The following is a 12,886-nucleotide window of genomic DNA, read 5'->3' on the forward strand; positions in this document are numbered from 1 at the left end:
GATAAGATTTGGGGAATATTATTTGGATATGAAAATATAATTGGGATATGATTTGAAAAGTATTATGGATGTCAGAAGCAGAGAGGAGTGAATTGAAAATGTCAACAAAAAATATATATATATATATATATATATATATATATATATATATATATATATATATATATATATATATATATATATATATATATATATATATATATATATATATATATATATATATATATATATATATATATATATATATATATATATATTTTATAGAATGACTTTGGCTTGATGTTTGTACTGTCTTTGGCATGAGAAGAATATGAGATTGTTTCAACACAAAGGGAGAACTACTGAGATGCTGGAAAGACAAATTATCCAAGATGTTCATAGTAGAGGTGCGAGGTTTGAAAGTTTGAATTTTTATCCTTAATAGTGAGTAATAGATGTATTAGAGTGTAGTAGAGGAAGTGTAGAATACTGACTTGGGGTTGTATGTCCAAGTCTGCTGGTTGTGTTTGTTTTTGTTTTGAGCTGTACATATTATACTTGGTAAATAAAATATTTAGTTACAAAAAAAAAATATGGTAATTTTTACTATGGTTTAAGCATGAAAATTGTTAGTAGGATTGTTACTTTATTATTATCTAAACCACGTGAATGAATAAAGAATAAAATGAAAGAATGAATTAAATTAAACAGCAAATTAAAGAACAAATTAAATTAAATAAGTTATGCACAACAGGCAATTTAGGTCATGATACAATAACAACAATAAACTCTGTGTATTCTTACAAGTGTATGATCTGGAAATGGTAATGTGTGTGCAAATCTTACTCCTACATTTTAGAGATAGAGAATATGTTTGCGATAGACCCTCGACTCAAGAATTTAGGTCATGATGTCCTCTGCTATTAATGTCACGCCCCAAAAAAAATGAGGGCATGACGTGCAGTGGAGAAGCCAGAAATTTTTTCAATGGTGTTAAAAATGAAATAAGTAAAAAAAAAATCCGACAAAAGGTGTTCAACATATGTTATGTATCTCTAAAACCTAATATTTTACCTATATACGCAATATAATTTTCTGACAAAGGATGGTCAACCATCCTAAGCAAAGAATAGCTTCGCCCATGATGACGTGTACTCGATGTCTTAAAAACCTATTGAGTTTAACATGACATACCCGACATAACTAACCCATGCCTGACATTAAAACTATGCCAAGTTCAAAGGTAGTTAAGTACTGATTATTCTCTAAGATTTAACCATAATTGCAACTGCTCACTTCAATTAAATTCTCATTTCACATTAGCAAAGTTATCAAATGACAAAAGGGTTTCCTCACGCACACAAGTAAAATTAAAAAAAAAAAGGAAACTACGTGAATAATGATAATTAAAAAAGATATATAAGAATTAGTAGCTTGTGCTGCTTGATTAATTATTCGATCCCACGATTAGCTAAATGACCAATTATATGAGAAACATCATTGGATTTGGAAAGTATTTGGCTGTTTAGCTTGAGAAAGCATCTGGACTACTTCGCGCATGGTGGGCCTCTCTACGCTGTACTCTTCAACACACAGCATTGCCACGAAAAATACTTGCATTGCTTCTGCAGTTGCAACATTTTTAAGCCTCTCATCCAATATTTTGACCACCCCTTCTTTGCTCCAATTTGTTTCCCTTTTGGCCCATTGCACAATGTCCTGTCCTTCTTCTCCAAAATTCCCCACTGGCCTTCGTCCTGTTATGAGCTCCAATAATACCACTCCATAGCTATATACGTCGCTTTTCTCATCAATTTTCAGCGTGTATGCATATTCTGTAAAAGAAATATAAAAAAAATTTAACATGTCAAGAGTAAAACTTTGTATAGTATTATTCTTTGTTACACTATAGGTCCATAATCTGAAAAGGTAGAAGTCAATAAGTTATTCTTCCTTCCACTATATATCTCTTTGTAGGTGGGAAAGAAAATAAAGTATACACATCACTAAAAGAAAAAAAGTAACACCACACATTTATTTAAGTTATAAAGAGAAAGCCGGTTGTTTGTATTCCAAACACATGCTCCTCTTTATGGGGCTTGGAGAAAGTAAGCATTGGATCAGAATCTTGATTCTTGGGATAGATTTTACTCTTTTGTATTCACTACATTTTGGGTCAAAAAGTTGCTTTGGATTGCTCTTAATGAATCCAAGGTTCTTAATAATTCTAGTGAAGAGAAGAGGAATAAACCATCACTATTACTCTGCAGAATTTTTTTTTAAAAGTACAAGGAATATTCCTTAATGTTTGTGTTCTTTTCTTGGAGATTACTGCACATATTTTACTCCGTTCAAGAAAACAACCTTAGCTTCTGGTATCTTTTGCGTTTTACCTGAAAATGATGAGGTGGAACAAACTTTGAGATTTCAAGATTCCAATTACTGTAAATATGTCAATAGCTTGCCGCACTTCAAGTTTAGCATGGATCTAGAATATTAGCTTCTCTCTTTAATTGCCGGTTCTTTTAATTTTAGCAAATTGAGTTTATTCCCAAAATATTCGACGTTTTAAAAAATAAGAAGCAACTTATTACTTTTCTTTCTTCTAAATCTATCATTACTGCTCTAGTTAGTGGAGTAAGCAAAACATTTAAAGAAAGATAAATGATAGTTTAGACTTTTGACAAATACTCGTAAATATTAAATATCTTTTTTAAAGGGTGTAACAAATAATATGGACAGAAGCTAAGTTGCTCGGACTCGGGAGGGGGCATCCGATACGGGCACGGATCCAAGTGTCGGATTTGGCAAAATCTAAATTATAAGATTTGTGGGTGCGGGATTTGGCTAGAAAAATTTAAAATTATAAAAAATAGAGCTATAAGTTCGAACTCAGAACTAGACCCCTTGAATACTTGGTTTTTCTAGAACACAAAGCAACAAATATGAGACAAAAGTACTATAATATTGAAGGTACCATTTCGCATGTCTTAAATCTGTTTTATTTTTATTTTGAGAAATCAAAATATCAATTTCCCCCCAAATTTGTCGATGGACTTAGGTCAAAGTATCCGAAGTTAGTTGACCGAATCCGGGACGTATTCCGCTCCCGTCTCGTGTCGAGACAGGTGCAGCACAATAAACGAAGAGTCCGCACAACTTAGGACATAAGTGAGTAATCATATCTATGGACAAATTAGAGGATTAAATTTGAGAAGCAAAATTAATGGGGTAACAGGATTACCTGGAGCAATGTAGCCATACGAGCCTGCAATTGCAGACATGCACTCTGAGGTACCATTATTCTGCAAGTACTTGGCTAATCCAAAATCTGCAACATGAGCTTCCAGTTCTGAATCCAACAATATATTATTGGACTTGACATCGCGGTGGATTATCATCGGGGAGCAATCATGGTGCAAATAAGAAAGGCCCTTGGCAGCTTCTATGGCTATTTTTAGCCTAGTATCCCACTGGAGAAGTCCGCCGTTCTTCCCATGAAGTACTTCACCTAAGCTACCATTTGGCATATACTCATAAACCAGCAAATTCATTTCCTTGTTTGAACAAAATGCCAGTAGCCTCACAATGTACCTATGCCTGATTTTTCCTAATGTTTTAACTTCAGCAGATAGGCCATTGTCATGTGTACCTTTGCTAATTCCCAACTTCTTCACTGCCACATGATTGCCATTTGGCGTGGTCGCCCTATACACTGTCCCTGCTCCACCTCTTCCTATGATGTTGTTATCTTTCAAGCACTGTAAAATGTCTTCACTTCCGAATTCGAGCTTTTGAAATGCTGTCAGCTTCCATGAATTCGAATTCTTACTCCCCTTTCTTGTCTTGATTATTGCTAGGACAACAAAAATGAGAGAGCAGACTAAGAGTCCAAATGCAAACATAAACTTGTATTTTGTTGGAACCTTAGCTTTTTTGTCACTTCCATCACCAAGTTGTGACGGTGCGTTGGATGTTATGTTGCAAGGAGTCAAGTAGGATCCACAAAGATAAGGGTTGCCAATGAAGGAAGTTGAGTTGAAAAATAAATATTGTCCTGTTTCAGGTATTGATCCAGTTAAGTTGTTGTGGGAAAAGTCTGCTGAAGTTAAGCTCTTCATTGAACCAATCACCTCGGGAAGGCTGTCGTTGAAGTGATTCCAAGAAATATTGATGTAATTTAAGATGTGAATTTGAGCAATTTGAGCTGGGATAGGACCCAAAAGTTGATTTTGGCTTAAGTCCAAGTAAGTTAGTGAAAGACAGTTACCAATTTCAGGAGGGATTCTGCCAGAGAAATTGTTCCTACTCAGGTCAAGCTTTGAGATGCTTTTCAGTCTGCTTATATCAGAAGGAATATCGCCTGAGAATCGATTTCCACTTAATAAAAGATTCTTCAAGCCTGAAAATTTTCCAATAGCAGTGGGAAGTGCACCAGACAAGCGATTGTTCGACAGGTTCAGCCCTTCAAGTTTGGCCGATACCGAGCTTTTCTTGTTTGAGAGTTGTCCACTGATGTAATTGTTCTGTAGTTCCAGCAGTGACAACTCTGACAAATAAAGGAACCCTGTCGGTATTGATCCACTTAAGTAATTCTGCCCCATTCTGACTCTGGACAAAGAGTGACACTGGCCAAAATCATCAGGTAAAGGTCCAAAGAGAAAATTATTAAGTAAAATCAAGATCCTCAAATTCCTTCCTAAGCATAGAGATTTTGGTATCAAGCCAGTGAGTCTATTACTAGAAAGATCAATCTCAACTAGTTTACCATTCGTCCCGAGTTTCGAAGGTATGAATCCAGTGAAATTGTTCCGCCAAAGATTCAGCACCTCCAATTCTGGTAGCTCCGCGATACACTGGGGAATCTCACCACGAAAATTGTTGATAAACAGGTTCAACAGGGTGAGCTTTTTGAGTCCCGAGAATTCAATTGGGATCGCTCCTGTGAGTTCATTGATCGAGAGATCAAGTGATTTCAAGCTCGTCAAATTTCCAAGCTCAGGAGGAATCATCCCAGTAAGTTGATTTTTTTGCAAGAAGAGAGTGTCCAACATGTTAAGATTACCCAGTTCTGCTGGAATCGGCCCGTCCAAGTTGCAGCTGGAAAGGTCTAGATGAACCAAATTGACCAGTTTTCCCAACTCTGGTGGAATTCCCCCATCAAACTGATTGAAATAACCCAATTGCAGCCATCTGAGGTTTGTCAGGTTGCCCAACTCACGAGGTATTGGACTGCGTAAGTCATTTCCCGCAACAGACAAGAACTCAAGCTGATTAAAAGTACCATAGCTCAAAGGAATTTGCCCCGAAAAGTAGTTGCCCCCGAAATCCAAATGTTTCAGCTGCAGAAGTTGAGTGACTACCAAGGGCAGTGGGCCAGAAAAATTGTTGTTATAAGCATCCAGGACTTGAAGGGCCTTCAACCTTGGAATCTCCCAGCTCAAATTTCCACTAAACAAGTTGTTAGAAATATTCAGGACTTGAAGTGTAGTAAGCTCATGAATATTAGGTGATAGAGAGCCAGAAATGTTTAGATTGGAGATATCAATTGAAGTTACTGATTTAGTGTCGTCACATGTGATGCCGTTCCAAGTGCAGAGATGCATATAATTTGACATGTTCCAACCAGACAGAGTACTAGGAATAGAGGCTACAAAATCTTGTTTTAGAGAAACTAGAATCTTGGCCTGTCGTCTCAGAGACAGATTATGGGGTTGGGCCGCAGTGAGGAACACGAGGAGGAAATAAGTGAAAAAGAAGAGAATTGTAGCAGAAGCAGCCATTTAGATACTTAGTAAGTGAAGTTACTGAAGTTTGAATACTTTGGGAAACATCAAACAGAAGAAGCTGCAGGTGTTTGGAAGGATTCCATTGATAGTGAGAAGGGATGATGGTAAGTTTCGGCCTTGGATGGTGTTGATTTGTAGCTCTAGCTTTTCCCATTTTAATTCTTAATTATTTTCCTTTGCATTTTGGATTCATCATCTTTAACTTTATGGAGGAAAAGCAAAAGCAAAAGCAAAAGAAAAAGCAAACTTAACATAAAGATGCATTGGCAACTGACCATTTGAGCAACTACATTCTGAACTCTGTTGCTTTTAAGGCAAAATTACTTCTGCGCCCACAAAAAAAAAAAAAAAAAAAAAAAATTGTAAGCTGATAGGTATGCTCTCCGGTTGCTGTAGTTTGAGTTGACACGAAATATAGCATGTAACGTGTTAATTGAACTCTAAGCGGCCGTTTGGTTGGAATACGATTTATACTTATACCGGTATAAGTTATATTGAGATAAGTTATGTTGGGATTAGTTATGTTGGGATTAATTATGTTGGGATTGTTGTTTATTCATTGTTTGGTATGTTGTATTAAGAATGACAATTGCATAATTTCTAAGAAGAATGTATAAGTTATACCGGTGCTAATTACCCACCTTCTATAAGGTATAAGTTATCCCAATGTTAAAATTAACACCGGGATAACTTATGTCTGGTTTGCTAACCAAACAAAGTATTAAGGTGGTATTAAATTTTTATACCACCCTTATACCTTCTTATACCTCATACCAAACGACCCCTAAAAATTTTCCACCGATACAATTCATCTATTGTATTATTGTTCACCATTACCAACAATACCAATAACAACAACCCAGTAGAATTTCACTAGTGGGGTCTGGAGAGGGTAGAGTATATGCAGACCATACCCCTACCCCCGAAGCGTAGAGAGTCTGTTTCGGGGAGACCCTCCGCTCAGCAGAAAAGATAATAATAACATAAAAGAACAAAAGAATAGATAATAACAAAGAAAATCAGAAAAATAATAACAACATTGTAAAAGACAACAAATAAGTGGAAGGGCAATAACACAATACTATGCAAAACAAAAAAAAATAGTGTGAACACTTTTCCGAAATTAGTGATGATACCATAAAACGAAAGAAAAATGGGTGCAGGGGCGGATGCATTTAGTGCCCAACTTTATATAGTTACTAGTGTAATAGACCGCGCTTCGCGCGGTTAAAAGAAAAGAAAATATAATTAAATATTTATGTCATAATTTATTTTAAAAATCTTAATCTGTACTAAGCAAATTGTTTATGATTCTCGCTTTTTTGTGATTTTACTAACTTCTAATATATAAATTTAAGATTAAAAAATCGTCAGTAATAAATACTCATATATCTACTAAATATTAAACAATGTATTTGTGCGCGCAAGCTGACCACAAATTAAACAACTATCAAAAAATATTTATGAAACAGTCCGTTTAAATTAGTAAATGTGACTTACAAACCAAAAAAAGAATAAAATAAAAAAATAGTAGAAAATCAAAACAAAAAAAAGATTAAGCCTGTCATTGTTGGGATAAAAAATCTGCAATTTCTTTTTTCCTCACATTAAATTCTAAGCTTACCAAAAAAAATAATTTTTAGGAACTAAATTTGAAAAGAAGCCGCGTGGAGAAGAAAATGCAAAACCTGGCAAAGAAAAACAAATAGGAAGTGAATCAGTAAAAAAAAAAAATGCTCGACACTAATATTTAGTATCTTTACAAGATTGTTGTATCTATTCAAAAAATAATAGCATTATTTTTCCAACTATTGAAGGTTAATGGTGTTATTTGGAATTTGAATGCTTAATAATTTGGTTTCCAGCCATTTAAGGTATTTACAACTTATTAATATGCAATTAATGTAAAAGAAATATAGAATCAAATGTAATTACCTTTAATTTAAACAAAATGCAAAACTAAATATCAATAAATATAAAAAAAGAGGAGGGAAATACATGATCAATGATATAGGAAATGAAAAAATAAATTAATCATAATAAAGAAGAAATCAGTTGTAGTACAAAGAGGAAAAAAGTGAGAATATGAAAAGAGAGTGAGTTAGTTTAGGTGTTTAATAACATTAGAGAAAGTATAAAATATCAATTACTATTCATATTTACAAAAACAAAAGTATACAGAATCAGCTATACAAAAAATATAATATTAATAGCAGCATATCAAGAAACCTAATGAATGAAAGAATGATCTCTAAAACAACCACACCTCAATGTCTATAATTAACTGTACCTCTATGATTTTTTTTTTGCAAAATAACACCATTGCAAGAAAAGAGATGAGAAACAAAGAAAAGGTAGAATCTTTCACCTTACCAACAGTCAACTCTCAACAATCGCGGCATATCTTCAATTAGTCTTTCCTAATTCAAATCATTAGGCTGCTTAGACCACAATGTAAGCATTTCTCTTAAATTCGGTTATGAAAGACGAAAAGGTGTAAATTCTATTCAAATTTGAACAAAAGCAAACTAAAAAACCTTTCTTTGTTGTGATGAGCCGGTAGCAATGAAATTGTTACACAGGTATAAAATTTCTAATCCCATAACTGCGCCATATCATCAACAGACGTGTTGTAGGAATGAAACATCCCAAAATTGAAAGCATGCATGTGTCTTTACATATTACATTTTGTTGAATGTTTTCCCCTTTAATTGAAATTTAACGCCTAGCATAACTGTTTTCTTAATGAGAAAGAAGAGGAAAGGACGTGACTTTTGATTTTTAACAAAGTGACTTATGGATTCTTAAAAATAGCAAATAAATAGGGGGACAAAGGATTAAATCCAAAAAATTGACAAAAAAGATAATTAAGTTCCTTGGCCATATAGATATGTCACATCACCTTGCCAAGTCCCAACTTTATATATTTATATAGATTGAATGATCCTACTTGATGAAAAAGCACACTTCAATGTGCCTCCGCTTTTGGCACTAAACTAGCATGACTGCTTGGATTAAGTAGCACCTAATTATCTTACTGCAGAAGAAAAATTATCATATAATTAGATTAGCAAATTTTTAGACAAAAATTAGGGACCCTAATTCAAAACTTGTCGAGGACGTTTACATTAATGTACTTGAGTTGCAATGTTATTTTCTTACTATGATTTCTTCATTTGTTTACTTCTTTAAATATTAACAAAGCTTATGATAAAGAGTTTGTAAATGAACATAGTCCGCGTGTTGGACGAGAAAAAGAAAAATCGCTCATCTTTTTTATAGCTGTATGCATGTAATTGCTCTCCTTTTTTAGTGGGAACTATGGACAGATACTTTGGTCGAGGGACCATCTTTAATCTCTTTTGCATGGAAATGAGTAGCAGGGACTGGAGGAGCCCGCACTCTCACTTTAGACCGCTTCAAGAAAAAGCAAAAGATACCCCTCTTGTATTAAAGTATATATTATTTATATTCTTGTAGCGCCGCGCTCTCTTAATTCTATCACTCCCACAGGCCACTATTTAAAAAAAGATAGCTTTATCATATATATATATATTAGTTATATTAAGCTGGAAATATATTTGGGTCAACGTATTAGCAATGAAGACATAACGGGATTCCAGCACGTCCTTCAAGAAAATGGGATCATTGGTTCATTATGATAGTGATCCTTTTCTTTTTCTTCAGTCATTTAGTATTCGAAACTCATTCCGGCTATCCATAAAATGAAGCAAAAAAAGTCCGTAGAATCTTCAATAGTCATAGAAACTATGAATATTTACTAAGAGGAATAAATTGCTTCCTACCAAAAATTCTCTCTCTTGGAGTTTTGAAGCTGAGACATTTGGTTAAATGCGGTGAAATTCCAATCATCCCATCACACCCCCTGGTGGTTCATATAGTGATCGAGCGAAGGAGCTTTTGTTAGTTGTGAATATTCTTCAAGTCCTTAGTCCACTCAGACGCGGAATAAGGGATTTGAACTTTATGGGTTCGGAATTATAATTCGTTTAAGTCATTGGGTTCTAATTTAATAATTTGTATAATATTTATTAAATTTCTTAATATAAATATAGAGTTTGAAAAAAATCTAGTGGGTTCCGCTAAACTCGCAAGCTAACACTGAGTGGGGTGGGGAATCAAACGTTTGCAAGACATGATGAGACGGAATGGATCAGGAAAAATTAAGTTTTGGCATTGGAGGGTCCACAGTAGAAGTACGTACATTTTCAATCAACTCGATCTCTCAGCTGCGCCTCATGTATACTTGAAACTGATCTATAATTATGTCCCTTTGGAGGAGAATGGCATATATATTGTCCCAGTTTATCTCCATAATCTTGAAAAAATTAATCATGGTGTTTCGTGAAAGGCAATCTCATGACCAATGTCGAATCTTCTGTCACCAGTCTTTAGTTTGATTAATCTAGTTTTGGATAGTTCCCTCTTTATGGAAATTGATCGAAAGACGATTAATATCAACAGATGGAAAATTGGCAATTCCCTATATCTAGAATGAAGATTGGTTACAAAGGAAATGACACATGTTTCTTGTTTTACAATCATGAGTTGCACGAAGTACTAGCTAGATTGATGCAATATTGGTTCTCTAGGTACTTCTAATCGTACTTAAGATAGGAGTTTAAATTATTATATACTGATAGTATAAAAGAATTTTCATGTTATCATATCTTTGAACACATAAGTAGAGGTTACTCAATAAGCAAAATTAGTAACTCTGAAAAATTAAGACAACAAGTTACAACTGCAATATTAGTGGTTTTTCTTTCACGTGATCATTATATATGTCTTGAATCCATTTTAGAAAGATTCATACCATGAATTATATATGTTAATGAAGAAACAGTTGGCCAATCTGGATCCCTGTAAGATGCATGCCATACCTGCATGGCTAACACATGCAGCAATATATATTCTATTATCTTTCAGTTAATTTTAAATTCAAAAGGAAACTACAAGCAGCATCAATATCCACAAACGATAAATCTGAGGGCAGATTCGGTATCCACAGCCAGGCAATTTGTACGACCATTAACACTACCCATATGACTTTGAAAAAGGGGATTCTGTAGTCACCAACAGATTCGACACGAATAACCATATCCATTCAAAAGTTGCTTTAATTAGTGAACGCACTTTTAACCCCTCCCCCCCCCCCCCCCAACCCCGTTTGTTTCTGGTTGAGAAACCAAGAAGATTCTTCTTGTGTTCCAAATACAAGCTGGTGTGTTTAAGGACGTCTCATCAGTTAGCACGAAAGAAAGCATGACTACTTCAATTCAACGTAGTACTTCTATAATTTACCAACCAGCTTTATCAAAAGCAAGTCGGAGTATGCTTATAGTTGACTAGTTTTTCGATTAGTCGACTGGATGTAAGAACTTGATACTAGAAAAGACGGAAATTAAGATGCAAAATTTAAATGCAGGAATTAAAGACACCAGAGTTTTTATACTGGTTCGGATTCAATGTGAATCCTAGTCCAGTCCCCTTGGGTTGCAAGGGAGTTCTTTTTCGTGAATAAGTTTCTTCAAGAGTACAGAGAATGGTGTGATCTACACCGGTCGCTTAGAGCCTACTTCACTCGTTTCTTTTTTATACAATACCTCACCAGTGTTGTTCTCTCTTTCTTCTCTAACTTGTTACATAGCAGATCTAGTAGAGCTACAATGCTTGTTTGTAGTAGAATAAAGAGAGGATATTTAGTTCGATCAAAGTATGTTTGTCTAAGGCTTGATGTTAAGTATAAATACTTTGGTGAAGGCCGTTTGCTGAAGAGATTTGACAACCCAAGAGATTTGATCCTAGGAAAGAGATTAATTTTTTCCAAGAATAAGGTTATTTACCGTTGCTCTTACTTGATGAGAGGGCATTGATAGCTTTCCTTCTACAGATCTTGATGACGCGGGTTTACTCCTTGATTGTTGGTCCTTCCAAAAATAGCAACTTGATTAATCATCTTACAAGATCTTTGATGCTTCTTTTCCGCTTCAATCTTCCGGATTGAATGCGTTGGACTTGATTGATTCCTTAAGTTTAGGCTTGATTGATTCCTTCCATCGTAACTGTCCATTGATTTCGTGATCTTTGCTGGCCTCGGATTGCTTTCCTTAAGTTTCCTGATTGATTCCTTCCATCTCGTAGTAACTCCTTGATTCCTTGATCTTCTCTAATTCATTCCTTCAATCTTTGAATTGTTATCCATGATTTCCTGCACAGATATATTATGTGTATCATTAAAACCAGATCTAACAATCTTCCCCTTTTTTATGATGACACAATAATATATATGTATAAACAACATTTGACTTCCCTATGTTTTATTCCCCCTCAATGTATGCAGTTTATAGGTGCATGGTACTCCCCCTCAGTTCATGCAGTTGACTAGTCCATGGTTATAGATGTTGTAGTCGACTCCTGCCATAAAGACTGCTAGCGTATAGTTACCCTTCAGTCGACTAACTCCCGTACTCTGTATACCTGTGCATACTTGTATAGATACATATACTCTTCTCCCACTTTTTGAAGAGGGAATAGACAGAACAAACACAAACTAAAACAGAGAATATAGCATTATGCAGTAGAGTTATAGTCCAAAAAAAACAACCAAAACAGAACAAGAAACAAAAATAGAAAATGTCTAATGACTGAGTTAACAGTCAAAAAACAGCACAACACAAAAAATTGTCTTAAGCAACTATGTGAGCACGTGATTTTTGCCCTATATGAGAATCACTCCCAAAAAATTCAAAATAAAACAATTTTCCTTTGTATACAATTTTTGTATTTTTGTGGTATTTTTGTGGTATTTTTGTATAATTATTTTTATCTGTGCATGTTTATTTGTTAAATTAATAAAACAATACCAAAAATATGTCGCATTTGCATTTAGGATTTAATCCTACAATTGTTAGTAATTAAGTTTGTTTTACAAAAATTAAAAAATTACAAAAATAGGCATCTTTTGCATTTTTAGCATTTAATGTCCAAATATACAATTTTATGCTTAATTACTACTTAATTATGCGTTAATTGTTATTGGGAATTAATTTGCGCTTTTATAACTTAACTTAGTTCTTAATAATAATTTAAGTATT

The 12,886-nt window shown here is 34.3% G+C and overlaps 1 protein-coding gene across 1 annotated transcript; it reads right to left on the bottom strand.

Annotated features, from left to right (window-relative positions):
• Positions 1–1,271: 1,271 nt before the first annotated feature.
• Positions 1,272–5,925, bottom strand: LOC107776049 (uncharacterized). The gene is made up of 2 exons (XM_016595858.2): positions 3,224–5,925; positions 1,272–1,814 (listed from the first exon to the last, which is right to left on the bottom strand). Exons 1-2 carry the CDS (start codon positions 5,760–5,762, stop codon positions 1,477–1,479), a joined length of 2,877 nt encoding a protein of 958 aa, XP_016451344.1. The 5' UTR covers positions 5,763–5,925; the 3' UTR covers positions 1,272–1,476.
• Positions 5,926–12,886: the final 6,961 nt, after the last annotated feature.

Source organism: Nicotiana tabacum, chromosome 22, assembly GCF_000715075.1.
Source record: "Nicotiana tabacum cultivar K326 chromosome 22, ASM71507v2, whole genome shotgun sequence".
NCBI lineage: Eukaryota > Viridiplantae > Streptophyta > Magnoliopsida > Solanales > Solanaceae > Nicotiana > Nicotiana tabacum.

What these genes read in the sequence shown, in the direction of transcription:
- LOC107776049 (XM_016595858.2), bottom strand. Translation starts at nt 5,762, where the DNA reads ATGGCTGCTTCTGCTACAATTCTCTTCTTTTTCACTTATTTCCTCCTC. An exon ending in GTATGGCTACATTGCTCCAG is followed by an intron (nt 1,815 to 3,223) that starts GTAATCCTGTTA and finishes TTTCTTTTACAG; the next exon opens with AATATGCATACACGCTGAAA.